The sequence below is a fragment of the Monodelphis domestica genome, chromosome 2 (assembly GCF_027887165.1).
Source record: "Monodelphis domestica isolate mMonDom1 chromosome 2, mMonDom1.pri, whole genome shotgun sequence".
Classification (NCBI taxonomy): domain Eukaryota; kingdom Metazoa; phylum Chordata; class Mammalia; order Didelphimorphia; family Didelphidae; genus Monodelphis; species Monodelphis domestica.
In genome coordinates, this window is record NC_077228.1 from 232,595,967 (window position 1) to 232,616,126 (window position 20,160).

Genomic DNA, 20,160 nt, shown 5'->3' on the forward strand with positions numbered 1-20,160 from the left:
TGTATGTTTCTTTGTATTTTAAATTTATCACCTCTTTGGCAGAAAGTAAGTAGAAAAATATTTCTAGCCGGCTGATGTGAAGAAAGTAGGCAGTTTGATTTCTTATAGTTCTATTTCTAACAATAAGACAGTTATATTGATTACATAATCAACATTAATTGAATGTACCTAGAAAGCATGGCATCATATTCTTTTTTATTTTTTAAACCCTAATCTTCTGTCTTAGAATTAATACTGTTTATTGGTTCCAAGGCAGAAGAGCAAAAAGGCAGTGGGGGGTGGTTGGGGGAGGGGTGGTTAAGTGATTGCCCAGAATCACACAGCTAGAAAGTGTCTGTGGCCTAATTTGAACCCAGGATTTCCCATCTTTAGGCCTGGTTCTCAATCCACTGAGCCACCAACTGCTCCCTCCATAGGGTTTTTTTGGTAACAACACTGGAGTAGTTTTGCCATTTCCTCCCAGTCACTGAGTCATCTAGTTCTCTTTTTCAAAAAGCAAAAAAAAAATTTTAACTCTTACCTTCTGTCTTGTAATCAATACTATGTATTTATTCCCTTCCTCTCCCCCCTGAACATAATATGTAAAAACCCATTACATATTTGTATAATTTTGAACCCTAAGTCCTTCACCTCTTTATCTGGAGGTGGCATCATTAGACCTCTGGAATCCTACTTGATCATTACACTGATGAAAGCTTAGCACAGTGCTATTCCATTATATTTATATCCCATAACTTGTTCATCATTCTCTCAATCTATGGCATCTCCTCAGATTTACTTATTTTTGTTTAATCCTTTATCATAGTTCATTCATGTTTACCTTTTTATGATTCTCTTCACTCCTGTGTTTCATAGTTTTTCCACAACTTTAGTCTCATCAGGAATGTTTTTAGAAGTCCTCTTTCTTTAAAGGTCCATTTCCCCCTCTATGGCATTATATTCAGTTTTGCTGTATAAGTTATTCTTGGATGTAAGACCATATCCTTTGCCTTCTGGAATGTCATGTTCCAAGTTTTTCACTCCTTTGTAGTGGTGGCTGCTAAATTGTATATGATTCTGACTGTGGCTCCTTGGTACTTAAATTCTTTCTGGCTCTTTGCAGTATTTTTTCTTTGACCTGAATTCTGCTACACTTCTGGAGGGAAGGTCTGAGCTGGTCTCGGTGCTTTCTTAGAGTATTATTATCTCAGAGTCAGGTTGGAGACCTACAAGCTTAGTGGTCTGATCCAGAATAAAGTTATTGCTGCCTCCTATTTTGCCCTGAATCTGTGACCCAAGTAATTCCCACAAAGCTGCCAATTCACACCTGTTATTCTCACCATAATGCATTTGGGACTTCCTCTTGTGCTGTTCTGCAATCTTTCCCCAGCTGTTGAAGCACTCTTCACAGTGTGCTCTTGCCATAACCTGAATCTGCTATCCACAGCACTTCATGTCTGTTGCTTTATGCCCAGCTATGTAGAACAAATGACTCACTGTGACTTTTTCTGCATTTCCCTATCAATATTTGGTCTGGTACATTTTCGAGATCTGTTTGATGGAGTTTGTCAAGGGGAGCCCAATGCAATTTTTCTTCTCACTCCACTATCTTGGCTCCCCTCTGATTCACATGGCACTATAGATTACAAGTAGATCTTCCATATCCTTAAAAACTTTCAGTAGATCTTACCATTCTCACAAGCTATCATCTTATATTTTTTCCTGCTTTTCTTAGGCAAACTCCTTGAAAAAGATTTCTATACTTGTTCTCTACTTTTTGTTTGTCAGCCTTTTGTAAACTGGTTTCTGATCTCATCAATTAACTTGGAACTACTCTCTTAAAAATTAGCAGTAATTTTCTAATCACCAGATTTGATGATTCTTTCCTCAGTCTTCATCTTTCTTGATCTTTCTGCTGCATCTGACACTGTTAACCACCTTGTCCTCCTGGATATTCCTTAAAGACATCATAGCCTTACTTAGCATTATCCTTGATCTCTTACTCTGTCATTCTCCATATCCATTTAGTTGCCAGATTTTGCTTTTTTCTACATCTGTTAAGTCTTTCCTCTGACTCATCTCTACTCCTTCAGGCAATACTTTAGTTCAAATCCCCATAACCTCTTTCCCAAATTATTACAGTAGCCTTCTGATTCCTCTCCCAATCACAAGTTTCTCTCCACTCAAATCTATCCTCTATAAGCTGCTCAAATGATTTTCCTTTAGGATGTATTTAACTATGCCACTCCCCTTTCTGATAAACTCTGGTAAACTATTTTCTCTATGAGAAAGTATAAGTTTTTTTTTTTCAAAACCTCTCTTCTCCCTTCTCCCTTCTCCTCCTTATCTCTCCTTTCTCCATACTTTTTTATCTGCAGTCTCCATGCTTAGAATATACTCCTCATACTTCTGCCTCAGAGATTTCCTTTTTTCCCTTCAAGATATAAGCCCAACCACCATCTTCTATATGAAGACTTTTCTCATTCCTTCCAAATGTTGGTGAGTTTATTTATATTTATTATCTTTATATTTACTCTTCATAAGCTTGTTGTATGCCCTATTCAAACGTAAGCTACTTGCGAGTAGGGATTGTTTCATTCTTCGTATTTATATCTCCATCCCCCATCACAGCTCCTGATTGGTGTTCTTGACCCCAAAATGACACAGTTCTGGCCCTTGAATAGGCAACAGTATGAATAACTGGAATATTATTAACCAAGGGATATAGCTACAGATGATAATATGTGAAAGTGAACTAGTTTCCTTTCTAATGTAAAACTTGTTCCAAGAGATCCATAAAGCCTTAGCATTTTTCTTCATAGCTAATAGCTGACCTCTTTGCTAAATCTCTTTACTTTCTCAATATCCCCTCCTATCCTGTTCCCATCAGGACAGATTAAATATTAAGCCTTAAAATCTGTTTGCAGATCCTAGAGTTAGAACCACATTGGGGTGACCAAGCCTGGTTTCCATTCTGTCTTTTTGTTTGTCATTGTTTTTTATGGGTGTTGAAAATCTTGTGTTGTTGCTTACTAATCTAAAATTGTATGCTTCTATAACCATTTCAAGGGCTATTCAATCACCTCCATCCCTTTTCCTGTTCCTGAAATATGAATGCCTACTTAAATGCCACCTCTGACTTTTTAGAAAGGTGATGGGGACTGTCTATACCTATCCTGCTTCCTGAATTCTTTCCTTTGCACAATAAAAAATTAAATAGAAAGTTGAATTAAAAGCAAAATAATTTTATTATATGACTCATTTTTGCATGGATTGAGGTATGCTATGGGTCAAATGATGACTCTTAAAACTATTTTAAAAATTCACCACCCCAAACTCATATAACATGGTCATATAATTGTGGTAGTTTTGTCTTCCAGTTCAACTGTTACAGGTTCCTTTGTTTTGTTTTTTCTTTCACCAAAGAGAAGGAAAGAGAGTTGGGAGTGTGGCACATCCCCAGATGTTTTAGTTGGTTAGCAAAGTGTGTATAAATCTGCAAGTGAGCTGTTAATTATTACAAACAATTGGTCAGTCAGGGACTAGTAGCTAGCCAAAAATCTAGGAATTACATAATTGCTTGAAGAAAGCAGAGAGGATGGATTAGTTAAGATTTGGTATGTTAGAAAGATGACCAGGTAACTGAGCAAGGAAGGAATGTTTAAGAGCTTCAAACTAGACTGGTGGAGTTGTGGAAGAACTGAAAAGTTGTTATCTTTATTGTTGGTTACCCTTTAGTGTCATTTTTGCTGCTCTTGTAAAGCAGATTTTATCTCCTGCTTATTTTCTTGTTGGCTAGCATTTTGCCCACAATATGTTAAGCTGCCTGTGGAGAAATCTTGGAACCGAGGAACATACTTTGTGAGTTCACATTGAATAAAAATGTAAGGTTCAGTAAACAATATCCATGGCTCTTACAGGGAAGTAAAGTTAAGATTTATTTATGTGTTCGGGCTTGATTTCTTGACTCAGCTTTGTCAGCCTTTGTCTTGCCTTTTGATGCAAGACCTATCTTTCCAAATCAACCCTTCTTTGATGGAAGATTATTTTAGAATGGTTTTGTTTTGGAAAAACAGTTCAGCTTTGAGCTTTTTAAGTAAAGGTGTTTAGCTTCGTACTTATATCCTGAGGTTGAATTAATTATGAAGGGTAAAATTTTATGAATCTCACAAGTAATTAATGCATCTGTTCTCACTGATAGAATGGGAGTCTTAACCAACTTGACAGGGAACCACTTCTTCCCTAGAAAGTAAGTGGATATAAGTGGAATGTTTCAGCTCTTATGCTCCTGAAACCCAGGACTACAGCCTTCAATCCATTGTCATTATTTCTTATCTAAAATTTTTCCGATGGTTTAAAATCCATCTATTTGTACAATATCTTTTGATCTATAACTGGTTATACTGGTTCCTAGGCATTGCAGAACACTTGTCTTGGCAAAGTAAAAATATATTGTGTCCTTAGGCACTGAAAGTTAACTCCCCCAACCCCCCTTTAAATTTATTTATTTATTTAATTTTAAATATTTGTCCATGGTTACATGATTCATGTTCTTTCCTTCCCCTCTTTCTTTTCCCCTCCTGTAGTCAATGAGCAATTCCACTGGATTTTACATGTATCATTGAGTTAACTATTATTTTGATGAGCAATTTTTTTTTTTTAAGATCTGAAAGTTGAGAGTTGAAATGCTTCATTTAAAGATGTGGGTGAGATGTTGCCTTTGGCTTGTCAGGCTCCAATCAAAATGTGAAATGATGTTCATGTTAAAATAAGGCAACGTAAAATCACCAAACAAATATTTGTGTTAGAAGCATTTTAGAGATGGTCTAATAAGATGGTTTGTAGGTGAGGAGACTGAGCATAACTGTACACAGAATGTCCCATTGACACTAGTGGGAGATATATATTGTACATGGGTAATTGTGAAAAGGTGCTGAGGCTCCTGAAGTCTCATACTTGCCTTAGCAGCATCTCTCCATTGTTGTTTTAGAATGGTCTTCCTCCCTTGACCTGCTGGTGGTGTGGGAGATTGCAGGAGCAGGAAAAGTTCTTTATTCTCATTTAAGTGCTTTTACTAAGATCTGGTCATTATCCTGTTGGTGTTATGGGAAGTCCAACAAAGAAGATAAATTTTTTTGTTGCTTTCCAGCAAGGTAATTTCAGCTGTAGACTAGATGAATACTAAAATGCATGCTGATTCCATTTTGCTGATGGTTAGTCACCTGCACATGTGGAAGAGTTTTAAAATAGATGAACTCTTTGATGAAAGCATTGCTTTTTTTGAATCTATAAAATAATGACTTCCTGAATGAAAGGATTTCCAAGTTTAAAGGCAACTGAACTAAAACTCTTATCAGGAAGCTAAGCTCTCCTGGATCTTCTAGATTAAGCCTCCATTTCTACCACTTAGAATCTTTTCTATCCCACTTCACTCTTTTGCTCTTCTGCACTGGAACACAACTTTGAAGCTGGGAGTTTGGAGCAACTTAGATCAAAAGAAAAGTGGACAGTGGTAAACTACCATAGTGTAGGATAAATAATTGGAATTAACAAGGGGGATCTTTGTGCTATCCAAAAGAGATGGCATTAACTAATGGGATCATGCTTCTGGTAATTCCCTTTGTTGTGTAGGGTTTTCTACACCATACCCTAGTCATGGCTTCACTAGGGATTTAGGTGTCCTTTTATGACCTCTGCTACTTGCTCTGTAAACTGTTGTGCTCCATAAATTTTAAGAAAATCAAAGTGCTTTGGGGACCTAGGAAGATTCTAATGCCCACCTGTCAGTGCTGCAGCCTTTATGGCAGATTTTGCTTAGACTTTGAGTTCTACAAAGTGGGGAGTTTCATATAGGTTCCCTTTAGGAAATAATTTCTGTCATTTGAAGCTTTCTGGGCCAAATGACGGTCACTGCCTAAGGCGCCAAGCTGGGCTTGCTGTGTGTGCTGCAAGTCAGCATTGCTCTGCATCGGCAATGTGACTGGGGGAAAGAGTCTGCCCTGCATTCTCCTGGACCCTGGGGAGTATTATCAGCTCTTTGCTTCCATGAGCACTGAAACAAGCTCACCATTTCTGGTAGAATAGGGAAAGGAAAAAAATCTTAAGTGGACTTTTTCTGGAGCTTTTAAAAATTGATATAGCACAAAATTTGGGATATGACAAGTCCTTTTTTTTCTCATGACAGTCTAATTCTGGGATTGTTTGTGTATTTTGAAGGATCAACTTAACTTTTAAGAAATAGATTTGAATAGGAGCTCTGTGTGTATTGTAAAATATGAGGAAGTTGGAAAGTGGTTGAATAGACTAGCAAAGGGAATATTTATTCTCATAATATGTCTTTGTTTTACCAAGTTAATGAGGGCAGCTTTTATGTCCAGTTTCATAAGCTATCAGAAATAGCGAATCAAAGCAGGTTAACAATTAATTATAGTTTTATGGCAAAATGCTTGGAGGAGTGACTGAAAAATCAGTTGCTACCTTGAAGCTCAATTGTACTGACAAAAGAGATTGGCACAAGCTGACAGAGTAGTTTAAGTATAGGTACTGGTAAAAAGAGGAGTCTGGGGCTAGCAGAGATTTGTCTTTTTGAAAGGGACTCACACCCATCACTCTTCTTTTCTGATGGATACTCTATTCATTTGCTTTATTAGCCAGTCTTCTGTGTCAGTCTTCCCCACTCCCCACCCCTCTCCAGATTGGGTGCATTGCCTCTGCATCAGTCTTTACTTGTGTCAGCTCTAGAATGATGCTAAGACCAAGGTTGGACATTAGACTTGTATGACTTGAGTTAAATCACATCATGTTATTACTAGACAGTTTGTATCCTAGTCTTGATTCCCTCACTCTGATGACTTGTACCAGAAGTTATCTTTACAGAGTTGAGTTTTGTATATGTAAACCTATAGTGTTTTGAGGGATGAGAAGATATGGTGAGTATGAAGGCTGAATTTGGAAGTGACCTTGAGAATCTTATTTCTAGGTAACAGAGTTAAGAGGTTGATTTCTCAAATGATGTTGGAAAGTTCACCAAGTAATTCCGAAAGTCTTCTCTCTACATGAGACGTGGTAGATTTGTATTGATCTCCAGGAGTCAGTGAGGCATTTTCCATTTCATACACCACTGCCCTCCTGTTTTTAGTCTTTTCTTTGTACCTGTTCACAATACCTGCCCCCTACTCCCCTCTCCCTTTGAAGGGAGCAATGAGGAGAGGCTCTGGCCGAATTCTCATTCTTCCTGCCCTCTTTCCCTCCAATCTCAAAGTTTGGCTTTTTGAGAAGTTCTGCTGATGATTCCTGACTGAGTAGCATTCTTGACATGTAGACCATGTTCTTATGATAATTATAATGATCAGGTAAAAAATAATACATCAGCATTTAATTAAATCTCCTTAACTGTCAGTATTGTTAGCCAACAATTTATCCAATTGTCTCTTTTCTGCAGATAGTTTTTCATTTGGAGCAGCAGCCAGTCATTTGGCAGTTCTGGTGCTTAGAGGAGGCAGATAGGTCCCTGCACACATATACCTTTTTTTCTCCCCTCTATTTTATTAATGGTTTAGCTTTTCCTTTTTTAAAATATCCTCTTCCCTTATTTGAAATATATACACACATTCATAAGCCAAACCTAACCTCCTTCTCCCATTACACCAAAAGATTTCATAGATCTCAAGAGATGTACATTTGTTCACTGACTCTCATGTGTTCTTTACATCCTATAGTTCATTCTGTGGATAGGCTTGGGGATTCTGCTAATTAGTACCTATACTACCCTGTCTGTGAGTGAGGAGGCCCCTGTGAAAGTTGAAGCTCCTGGTCATCTTGGAGAAGTAAAAAATCTGATGGATCCAGATTCTGCCAAAATATCAGGTGTGTACTGCCAGTTGTTTTTTTTTTCCCCCACCCTCTCCTCATCAATTTTTTTGGGAGGGAACCTTGTAGCATTTGCAGTAACTTTGTCTTGAGAGCATTCTTGCTATCTCAATAAGTAGTGTAGGTGTCATTTTCAGAGATAGGTCTTGGGGGTTTGTCCTAAGGATTTCATTTGCTTCACCTGCTGCCATTGGCTTTGTGGGAAAAGGATGGAAGGCTTTGAGATTGCTCTCAGTGGAAGAGTTTGGGATGAGTACAATTCTTGCTAATAAAGGAAGCTTTGTAAGGCTGAAACTAGAGATAGCACTGTTCTGGCCACCTGTATGAAGAGTGCGAGGAGCCAAAATAGGGCTACTCTCAGCATTTCTGACAGCATATTGGACAAGATTTCAATAATAAGTCATTCAAAGCACTAAAAGGTATGTAAATTTACGGGTGTAGCTTTTTAATTTTTTTTATTTTGAGGATATAAATTTTGAGCCAGTTTTAGTCTCAACAAAGCTTGTGATTATTCCTTGACTCTGTTTGCTATTTTGCATTATTTATTATTTGTTTACTAGGACTCTTGATAGAATTATAACTCCCTTACATGGCTGAAGGACTGCCTCACAAGGCCATCTCTAGCAGGTGCTATATGACCCCCTTTTTGTTCTCATCTATGACTGTGTCCTGGGGTTGATGAGGAAGGGTTTAAAAATCTGATTTTCCATGTGTAGTAGTGGCTTCAACTAAATGTGTTTATAGGTTTATTTATTTGGAGGTCTCTTTGAGGCCTTGGAATATTTACCATAGAATGTTGGGAGAGAGAATAAAAAGAAAGGTTTTATGCAAGAGATTATACTCTCTGAGTCTCTGGACACATTCCTGCAGAACTGCTTTGAGTGACTGTCAGGAGCAATAGCTGGTAGGTTGGTGCTGTCTGCGATAACATTCATTTCTGGGGTCTTCTGTCCCTGACAATAATAGGGTTTTATAAATTCACATTAATGGTGCACCCATGCATGTCCAGCTCACACCTCCCCTGCAAAGAGACACAACAGCTCTGATTTAAATTCGCTAGGCTCTCAGTCCCTTAATCATTGCTCTCTGTGTGACTGGCCTGGGAGGAGGAATGTAATCCATTGCTCTTGAATATTAGTTCACTTTTGAGTGGTAATGGCTAAATAGCATCTTTTCCTGGTAGGAACTCTAGTCTCCCCACCTTTGGTAATTGACAAAATAAAAAGTCTTGTCAAAGATGAGTTAGCAAATACTGTCTTGAAGACTATGCAGAAGTATATATGGTTATTTTACCCTGGTCAAGATGCTGAGGAAAGTGCTACATACAGTTAAGAGTACAGCAAATCCTTGGATTTGTTGTCCTCTTCCTTTCCCCTAATTAACATCCCTGTATTTGAAAAGTGTACTTTCACCAGTATTAACACCTCATAAAAATTCCATATGAGAAAACAGTCCCTCACAAGGGAAGCTCCCTCCTTTGGGAGCCACTGTAAAACTATTAGAAATGCCTAAAGATGCTTCATTTTGCCTCATTTGGTTGCACAACCCAAGTCAGCATGGCTTTCCAATCTATTACCTTATTCTTTTGGCTGTTCCTATCTGGGATGGGGTAAGAGTAGCCTGATTTAACCACTTAGAGCTGCTGAATCTGGTTGGGTCTCAGGGGACCAAAACAGGTGCCAGCTTTGACTGTAAAAGAGTCAGCAGGAAGAAGAGTATGGACTAAGGGAAAGAGAAATATAAGTAATGACTGTGAAAACTGAGCCCAGGCTTCACAGCTTTGCCAGCTACAAAAGGGCTACTTTGTATTATGTGAAACCCTGTATGCTGGGTCCCCTCTAACCTACTTGATGAAGCCCATGCAGTATGGGCAGAACTTTGGCATTTCTCCGTTCCTCTCTCCGTTTCAGCATGTGATAGGCCTATCTAGTAATGAATTACCCTGCATTAATCAACACCCCCTTCTCCCTGCATTCCTCTCATTTTGTGAAAGGCTACTGCTTATGGCTCTCTGCACTCATCAGCAGATGCATCCTGTCATCCCAAGCATGTGCAGGACATGAGCCTGCCCTGTGCTCACCTGGGTGTCCTCCATTGGCCAACATCTGGTTTTGATTTTTTGTGGGAGACTTTAACAGAAACACATGGCTCTTCTCTGAGCCACATGCAGTTTGGTTTTAGTGTGTTCTCAATTTTTCTTCCCCCTGTTCCCCTTTAATTGATGGGTTGCCTTGTTGAAGCAAATCTTGGAACTGTGCTAGGCCTTTAACTGTTTTGTGTTCACCATCTGACTTTTGCCTGTCAGCATGTGAGAGGAGTTTTATTGGTCTCTTTGATGTTGCAGAGGCCAAAACTGTACAGACTTTCATTAAAACCCTGCCCTGTGGGCTCTGGGATTATGAATATTAGAACATTGCCCTTTTATGTGAACATGTATTGACCAGCAAACTCTGAATAGTGTTTTCTCTAATGACACCCAAGTGCACATTATGGACCCTGACTGTATTGCTGGAGGTTTACTATCAGTGGCTCTTCGGGAGGGTATAAAACCCCTTTCAGAAATGTTCTGGTATTACATACAGTGAGAATGTATGTTAAAAGGTTGCTAAGCCTCCTGTGAAAGCTCATGAAAGCAATTACCCATTTTTTAAAAAAGCTAATTAGGCAATTTATCTTGGTGTTTGATAGCACCCTTGAGGGTCTCCTGGGTAGGATTAAGATTTTGTAATATTTTTCAGCTCTTTACTTGAATGTTACTACCTTCATTTCCACTCCACCCCCCTTCATTGTGCAATATTGTGTAATGAACTTTGTGTCCTTTGTGCAACTATTCTCCTTTCTTCCAATAGGATTAGAAAACACTTGTACTCCTTAGTAGGCAGGAAAGATAAGCAAGGAATTGCCTATCTGGATTGATTGATTTGGATTTTTTTGAAATTTGATGATGGAAAGACATGCTTGGATTGTTTTTTTATATGCTCATGGATACAGGTGGTGGTATTATGACCACATTGTCTCCTATACCCTTGACTTTGCTTTTCACTTACCCAAATGTCGTGGCCATGACAACTACGTTCATGATATCAGTGGGGCTTCCAGTTGGTTTGTAATTTCTCAGCCCTATCTTAATCCACTTTATCCAAAAAATGAAATCTTCCCTGATTGCCTCTGCTGCCTACTACCAGCTGCTTAGCAAAAAGAGGTGGTGAAGTTTTAGAACTCTTTGACAAAGTGACAAAACGTGTGAGAGTGGGAAGAGACATTGACTCCACACACTTAATCCCTTCTCTCCTAAACTGTTAAAACAGCTTGATCCTGCTACAGCTCTCCCTTGTGCTTTGTGAGAAGTCTTTTAATAGTTCCTTTTCTGTGTCACAGGCACTCTCCTCCTGATGTGATTTTTGTTCATTTTTACTGCTTGTGTGTCAGGAGACAACAGTGAACTAATTTCACTGATGCAATCTGATAACCTTGCTGAGCATCATAACCAATGCATATATTGAGAGGCACCACTTTCTGGGTCAGAAGGGAAAGTTCTTCCCTCTGGCTGCTGCTGGCATTTGGTGAGCATGACTCTTTGGCCAGGACTGGTGCTGATCATGCTGATCATTGGGTTTAACTTGATATTTCCTACAGGTGGCCTGGACTGTCCCACTTAGCTAGCTGTTCCCTATTTATGGAAAAATCCATGCTTAGTGAATGGAGAGCTCTTTATATTTTACTGATCTGAGGAGGAACAGGGAGGTAGATTTGGGTGATGCTAATTTATCAGAGCATTACAAAGGTGGGATCCCTTTGATCTTTACTCAAATGAGCCAAGTAATACTATATTTGTCTGGCTCTGTCTTCCCCACTATTCTATTTCCTCCCCACTCCACCACATTTTGAGGAAAATAAAAAAGTTTCCTTTATAGCAAACACAGTACATACTCTGTCTCCTCAACTTGCCCTACAAAACACACACACACACACACACACACACACACACACACACACACACACACATTCTTTTTAGTTTTAAAAGGGCAAGTAGAATAGATTTTGTTCTAGGTAGATCCAACAGAGAGTTAAATTTAAGGAGCAGAAGATAAAATACTTAGGCTTATTCTACTTTTGCCCTTTTAGACACCTCACATTTCCTTGCTTCCTCCTCTAGAAAGGAAATTTGGAATGTAGGGCAGTTAACTCTGGGCACCCAAAAGTAGCAATTTGAGGGACCTTAATAGCTATTTGATTCTTTCCTCTTGACCAAAGATAGAACTTGAAAGAAAATCCCAATGTAAAACTACCTTTCACACACTTGCAAATTATCATCTCCTCATTATCTCTCTCCAGATCACCTGAATTACTGTAGTTTTTAGCTGTAAGCAGTAAGGAAATGTTGAAGGAAAGGAGACCTTGGGAAATGTTGATTTTTCTTACCTTTGCCACTAACTACTGGGTAAATAATCAGTCTTTTTCATATCTATATCTAACCTTTTGTGACTCCATTTGGGGTTTTTTTTTGGCCTGGAGTGATTTGCCATTTTCTTCTCCAGTTCATTTTACAGATGATGAAACTGAGGCAGAGTGAACTGACTTACCCACTATCACATGGCTAGTTAAATATCTGAGGTCAGATATGAATTCATTAAGATGAATCTTCCTGACTCCAGGTCCAAAATTCATCCATTGTACCACCTCGCTCCCCAGTGGGCAAATACTTAAATAGGTTTGATGCTTTTTAGAAAAATTATAATTTTGCTATTTTCAACTTGATAAACACCAACAAATATAATTTTTCCCATATACAAATAACAGAAAAAGAAAATTGCATAGGAAATTGTAAATCTCTACTACACTGAGATTTTTTCCTCTTTTTTTTTCCAAGTATAGAATATATTCAACACATTACCTTCAGAGCTGTCTAATCTGTTGCCAAGCTTTCACAGTATCTCTCACGTACAATCCCTTTTCTCCATTTAGATAGCCAGAACCCTTGTGAGACCCTCATCACTGCTTTCCTGGGATATTGCAATAGCCTTCCAACTGGTCTCCCCACTCTAGTCCATCTTTCACTCAACTTCCAATCAGCCAAGGTGATTTTTATGCAGCTCAAGTATACACCCATTCTTTTAGCCAACTCATTGTTTTCTAGCTGCTTCTTTTATTTGGCATTTAAGACCTTTTACCACCTAGCCCCTTCCCAATCCTCCAGTCTTAACCTGCACATAATCTATGATCCAACTATGTTGGCCTTCTTGCTGTTCCTCACACAAGACACTCTAGATCTCTAGATGCTATGCTAGATGCCCCCTATGCCTGAAATACTCTCCCTCCGCACCTTCCTTTAAGACTTAGCTCAAATCTCACCTTCTGCAAATCTTTCCCAGTCTTTACCCCACCTCTTTCCTCTGTGATTACCTGACATTTACTCTGCATTTGTTCTTATTTTTATGTAGTTGTTTGCATGTTGCTTAGAATGTGAGCTCCTTGAGGGCAGGGTCTGTATTTACTTTTCTTTGTATCCTTGGCTTTTAACATAGTTCCTGCCTAAGAACTTAAGAACTTAATAAATGCTTGTTCACTTACTGACTACTCTTCTTATCTGTCTCTGGTCTGTTTCATCTGTATATTCTTTTAAATGCATCATTTTTAAAAACCCTTACTTTCTGCCTTAGAATCAATATCAAGTATTGATTCTAAAGAAGAAGAGCAGTAAGGATTAGGTAATCAGGTTAAATGACTTGCCCATAGTCACACAGCTAGGATTATATGCATCATTGATGTTCTTTTCCTTTTGGGGGGATTATTACTAACCTCTCTTCCCCAAGTTCTCTCCCTCCCCCCCAAAACCACCCACATTTGTAACCAGTAAATATAGTCAAACAAAATAAATACACACATTGTCCATATCTGAAAAGGTATGTCTCCTTCTGTATATTTAGTCCACTTACCTCTCTGTTAGGAGGTGGGAAGAATGCTTTAACATCAGGCCTTTAGAGTCATATTTGATCACAGTTCTGAGGTCTTTCAAAATTGATTTTCTTCACAATGTCATAGACATCTTATAAATTGTTCTTTTGATTCAGCTCACTTCATCCTGTTTATAAGTTCATATATATCTTCTTAGGTTTTTGTGAAGCCATCCTTTTTATTATTCCTTATGGTACAATAATGTTACATTACATTCATATACCATAATTTGTTCAGCCATTCCTGATTGATGGACACTCACTTTGTTTCTAGTTCTTTGTCACAACAAAAAGGGCCACTAGGACTATTTTTTGTACATATGACTACTTCCCTTCTCTTTTGATCTCTATGGGCTATATGCCTAGTGGTGGTATTGGTGGGTCAAAGAGTATGCATAGCTGAGTGACTTTTGGGTATAGTTCCAAATTGCTTTCCAGAAAGGCAAAACCAATTCACAACTCCACCAAAGTACATTAGTGTGCCTATCCTCCCACAACCTCTCCAATAATGGTCATTTTCCCTTTTTGTCATCTTTGCCCAGTCTTTTGGGAATGAGGTGGAACCAGGGAGTTGTTTTGGGATAATGCTTTTAAAGATTAATTAAAGGTCTACCTGGACTCCTAATCTTATTTCCCCCTTTTTAGACTGAAAATATAAGGAGAAAGAGAAGGGAAATCATGAGCATGAATAATATCACATGTCTTTGTAGCAGGTAGTTCCCCCTACTGGTAGTTTAAAGAAGTAGGTTATTGATCATCACTTTGAAACAACTTCTCCCTCTCCAAAATTAAAAAAAAAAAAGGTATCTAAATGTCTTCTAATTTAATGATCATTCTCTTTGCTTTTTTCTTATAAAACTATTCTGGCTCACTTGTTCTCCTGAGAAAAGAAATCCAATTACTAAATTTTCTCTTTTCCCAAGGAGTCCTATCTTTTTATATACATTTTTGCTATTAATTAACTTAGTGAACAGTTATCACTATTAAAGCCACACAAGCTGTGATTGAAGGTCTTTCCACCACAACCAGTGTTGATATACTAATCAGAAGCTGCAAGGAGGGTGGTGAGGAGATTTTTAGGTTACTGAGTTGGAAGTTTTTATGTTAGTTTTACTACAGCTGAGAGACATTGCTGGCAAACTGTCTGAAAATGAAAAGTTTTGATATGTTTTAGGAAGCCCTGAGTGTGCAAATCTCTACCATGTGTCAGATCCTTTGGACAGCTGCTAAAAAACTGGCAGGGATGGGTTGGTATCAATTGAGTGGGTTGCCATAGAAAGGCCAGACCCCTTGGTCTTGATCATAAGATAAAGCCCCCTGTTCTCTTAACTCTGTATTTTTTGTTATTGTTGTTGTAAACCAAGAAGCTTTTATCGCTTCTCAGCCTTTGCCTGTTAAATCCAATGCTACTCATAAAACATTCAGAGGCATAGCATTACTGTAACATTATCCAAAGGGACCTCAAGGGCGACTATACAGTTACAGTGATTATTACACATCCTGTGCAAAATTGTTCTCTGCAAACCATATATAGCTCCTTATAGATTTCTAAACAGCATGAGAGACCATTAATTCACACCCTGATGATGAACTTAATTTTGTTTCCTGCTGAGAAAATGACTGCTCAGAGGCAACTTTGTCTTATTACAGAATGGAGATTTTCTATTGTGTGTGTGTGTGTGTGTTGTTCCTCCCCCCTCCACTTTTCCTCCCATCCCCTTCTTAAATTTGTAACTCAGTAGACATCTCTTGATTTATTGCTGAGTCTTGTTAGAGCACAGGGGCTCCTATGAGTGGGTTAATTGTATCATGGTGACTAGAGTAGTTTCACCTGCTATGTTAGATGGCCATGTACTCATTTGAACAGGTCACTTGGCTAAACTACAATCCTGTGAAAGGCTGACAATGCAGGTGGTGGGGGACAGTGGGGAAAGACCTTTTCTGTTAATTACCCATTGCTCCATAGTTTGTTTAACAGAGGACATTTTAAACTATAAATAACATGTCTTCCTCCATATGTGCCCACTGTTTTACTTTCCTAAGTTCTTTCATTAAGTCATTTTTTTCTGTTAAAACTTTTGTTTTCTCTTCTTGTCAGAGGACAAAGAGTACATCATTTTTCCTCAATGTAATTGTTCTTAAATCTTCAACCCACAAACTTTTCATTTCAGTTTTCTATTTCTGGATGTAGTATTATAATTACTCAGGTAATTCCCAGATCTGTAGGTTTAGCTCAAACCTCTGTCCTGACCTCAGGTCTCACATATCCAGTTGCCTTTTGAGCATCTTGAACTGTATATCCCATAGATATATTAAATTCAGTATGTTCAAAAGAAAACTCATTATTTTTTCCTCAAGTCTAACTTCCCTGTTATTCAGAAGGGCACCACCCAAATCCCAATTACTTGGGCTCAAAAACCTTATTGTCAACCATGACTCTTCACTTACCTCATTCATATCCAATCTGGTGCCAAATTTTGTTGCTCTTGCCTTCCTCAAATCTCTTAAACATATCCTATTCTCTTCACTCACATAGCCACCACCCTAATGAGGCACCTTTTGCCTGGACTGTTGTAGTAGTCTTCAAACAGATCTCCAAGCCTCAAGCCTCTTGTCACTCCAGTCCATCCTACAGTTAGCTGCCAAGATGATTTTTCTAAAGCTCAGTTTGGACCAAATCACCTACTTTCTGCCCTATGTTCCCAAATCCTTTTCTCAGTCCTTATCTTTAACCTTTTTACAGCCTTTGACATTGTTGATAGTCCTGATCTCCTTGAGACCCTCTTTTCTCAAGGTTTTTGGAAATACCACTCTATCCTGCTTCTCCTACCTATATTTTCTTTTCTGCTTCTTTTCAAGCTCCTTTGTTGGACCCTTGTCCAACATCCTCAACTCTTCACTACCTCTCAACACCCTTCACCCCTCTGTCCCTTCTCTCTTGACCATCTGTTGCCAAAGAGTCAATTTCACCTTTGCAGCATCTCCCCAATGTGTCTCTTCTTTGCTTTGATACTGCCACCACCCTTGTGTATGCGTATCCTCATCACTTTCCATTTGGTGCTTTGCTTCCAAAGTAGAAAAATGAGTTTTCTAATCCATAGCTTTTATTCTCTTCTAGAGAAATCATGTCTGAAATAGTGAACAGAAGAAATTATTCTGGTTTATTATGTTGAACTTCTTTTCCTAGTTATTTCTTTGTTCTCTAGTGTATGGCATCCCCTATTCCTAACAAAGCATCCAGTATGAAGTAGCTTCCTGAAAAAAAAAAAACACATTGTGATATTATGTTGAAGGCTATTTTCCTTAAGGAATGATTGATTGATATAACTAGTGACAATGGCCATGTGAATCTTTTTTTTTTATTTTGGTAACAATCTATACACTTTGTAATATAAAAGACAGAAAAGATTACAGTTTTAGCAGAGTATCAAACCTTCTTCCCTTTTTTTTTGTATCTTCTCTTTGGTAATTCATCAACTCTTGTGTAAGTTAGTGAGAGCAAACTTAAAAAAAAAACAAAACAACTTATTTCATTAATTCCTTTAAGCAGTAACTTTCTTTATGGCTTCTCTTCCCTACCCATTTCATTGAAAGGGTCTAGCATTTTGACATGGTCATGGCCCCCAGAGCTGAAGAAGTATAGGGAGCATAATCCATATGGAAATTTGCTCCAATATGAATTCTCTTAGAATTTGGTAACCCATTGGAGAATAAAAGATAGGTCTATGCTGCCACCTGGTGGCATGAGCTTGTTAGTGAATGGAACCTTGCTCATTCCACATCATGCTAGGTATAAATTGCATTTTGACATTTTTGCTGGGAATATACATGAAAAATGACAGTTTTCTTTACTTCATAGTTGCTAATGATTGAAAGAGGGTGGAGAGAAGCTGCCTGGCCTCTGCCATTTCCTGGTGAAATGTGATTACAGCCCAGAAAAATTGTCCCAATTCCTTCTGTTGATTGACAGTGCAACCATGTGGAAACCATGTTCAATTAACTGTGCTATGCTTATAGTCCAGAACCCAGTTGTTGAAGTGGCCAAGGACAGCCGTGATAAGCCGAAACTGCCGAATAAGAAAGATGAAGTGGAGCCACCTCAGATCAAGGGTCCTGTGAACGTGCCCCAAAGGGATGAGCACAAGGAGAAGCAGGAGGAGGTGCAGCTTGATCGTCCTGATCAAGGTAGTGTGGTATCAGGAGGCCAGGTGGAAGGTGTGGGAACAAAGAGGAAGAAGCTTTATACCAAAAAAAGGATTTTCAGTGTAGTGTGATACTTTCTCTTTAACTCTGTTGAAAATTCTGATCATTGCCATCCTTTTTACCTTTTGGATGTGGTTGACTTCCTTACAAGCCAAAGCAGTTTCCCAGTGGCTATTCCTTCTATAGTCTGCTATAAATAGCATCAGTTCTTGACTCATCAACAAGTTATATTTTTAAGAAGCAGTAGCACACACATTGATTTGTATTCTTCTAAAGATTGATTCCATACTGTATTCTATAAGTTAGGTGGTGTCTGATAAAAACCAGGTTCCAAAGATATTTAATAAATATCATTTTAGGTATTGCTTTACCCGTGGGAGAGGCCCACCGCCATGAGCCTCCAGTGCCACGTGATGAAGTTGTGGTCGATGAGGGTCAAGACAGAGAAGAACCAGAGGAAGAGAAACTCCCATCCAAAGACACTAATGAAAAAGCCCTGGGGGGGAAGAAGGACCAGGCAAATTCTGAAAAAGAAGAAAATGAGCCACAGAACAAAGAGGAGGAGGAGGATCAAGCCTCAAAAAAAATAGACAATTCTCCTGAAGATCTCCCAAAGATTCTAGAACCTAAGGGCCAACCAGTCATTCAGCCAGCATATGAAGATGACCTAAAGCCAGACAACAAAGATCTTCAGCCAGAGGCCAAGGTTGTAATTTCCAATGACCAGAAGAAAGCCATTATTGTAGGTGAAAGGGAGAATGCAAACAACGTTCAATTGCCAGGAAAAGTAGAGGAGATTATTAAATCCATGGAAAAGATTGATACTGGTAGGTATCATCTTTTGTGACTCATCTTGGCAAATTCTCCTTCTCTTGTTCTGTAATACTCTAGGACTGGTAGAAAAACTAGGTTGAGGAAAAGTCCCCTATGTCCCAGTGTTTCTTTTTCATTTCACAAGATTAGCATGTGAATGTAGCAGCCCCTTCAGCAGCTGTTGGGGAAAACGAAGAATCTGGTGGCTTGACAGCTACTATAATATCTGTCAAACAATTGTTTGCTAGACTACTAAATGTCAGGTGCCATGCTGTTCTTGTGTGTCTGGGAGCACACTGGGGACAAAGAGCTGGGAGCATTTGACAGGTAACACATTGTTAAGTGCCCATCTAAAAGCTAGTTAGGACTGTTCTTGCATTTTAATTGGCTAAGGTAGTTAACATTGGCTCGCTGCCACAAGTCTATAAGATTGTTAAATATTTTTTTTATTACTTCCCTGGTGATCATCAGGTTGAATATAAACTGTGCTGATGCAGAGGGGAGGAGGGGAGATATAGAGAGTAATTTTAGAAAACATCTGCCACCTTTTGTTCCTCCTTCACCTCACTCTCACACACACACTCACACACACTCACACACACACACACACACACACACACACACACACACACACACACACACACACACCACCCCAAATGAGCTCTTGCTACATGTCTGTAGGTGGGAAGGCTCTTCTCCCTCCAGAGAAAACAGATCTGATTGAAGGACGAAAGCCTGAGCTGAGAGAGATAAGAAATGCCGAAGGGCAACAGGAAGATAACCCAGGCAGCAAGTTAGAAGGTAAGTTATTTTTAAAAATATAAATTTTCCTTTTTGTTATGAACTTAACACACATGAATATTTCACTGTAGAAAGAACAGCAGAAATGATTGTATTTGAAACTCAACATCTGTTACAGAGTTTCTTTTTTGAAACTGCTTGTTAAATTGAATAGTTTGGTAACAAAACTGCTTTGATTCTATGTCACTTTCTGAACGTGTTCTGCCCTCCTCTATTTTTAAATGCTTCAGTAAATCTTTTTAAAATTTATTTTCTTTCTTTGTATCACTGTCACTGCCCCTGAAACCTTCCCCTAAAACAAATAAGTAAAGTTGAAAAACAAACCAGCACATTGACTTCATCTGAAAATGTATGTCTTAATCCACACCTCTAGCCCATCATTTCTCTGCCAATCAATTAAAATGCAATTATTAAGTGTGTTACATATGCTAGGGTGTTGTTGGAGAACATGCTTCATTATTAGTCTTCTGAAGTCATGACAGGTCAGTGTATACATCTGCATTCTGAAATCTATCAAAGTTGTTTATATTATTAAGGTCAT

General features: G+C 38.6%; 1 protein-coding gene across 1 annotated transcript in view; it reads left to right on the top strand.

Moving 5' to 3' along the window:
• The window catches only part of SLC38A10 (solute carrier family 38 member 10), a 71,327-nt gene that overhangs the window by 44,420 nt on the left and 6,747 nt on the right, over positions 1-20,160 (top strand). The window contains exons 11-14 of the mRNA XM_056817348.1: positions 7,698-7,845; positions 17,820-17,987; positions 18,365-18,832; positions 19,500-19,619. Of these exons, the coding sequence (XP_056673326.1) occupies positions 7,698-7,845; positions 17,820-17,987; positions 18,365-18,832; positions 19,500-19,619 (904 nt within the window). The remainder of the gene's footprint in view (positions 1-7,697; positions 7,846-17,819; positions 17,988-18,364; positions 18,833-19,499; positions 19,620-20,160) is intronic.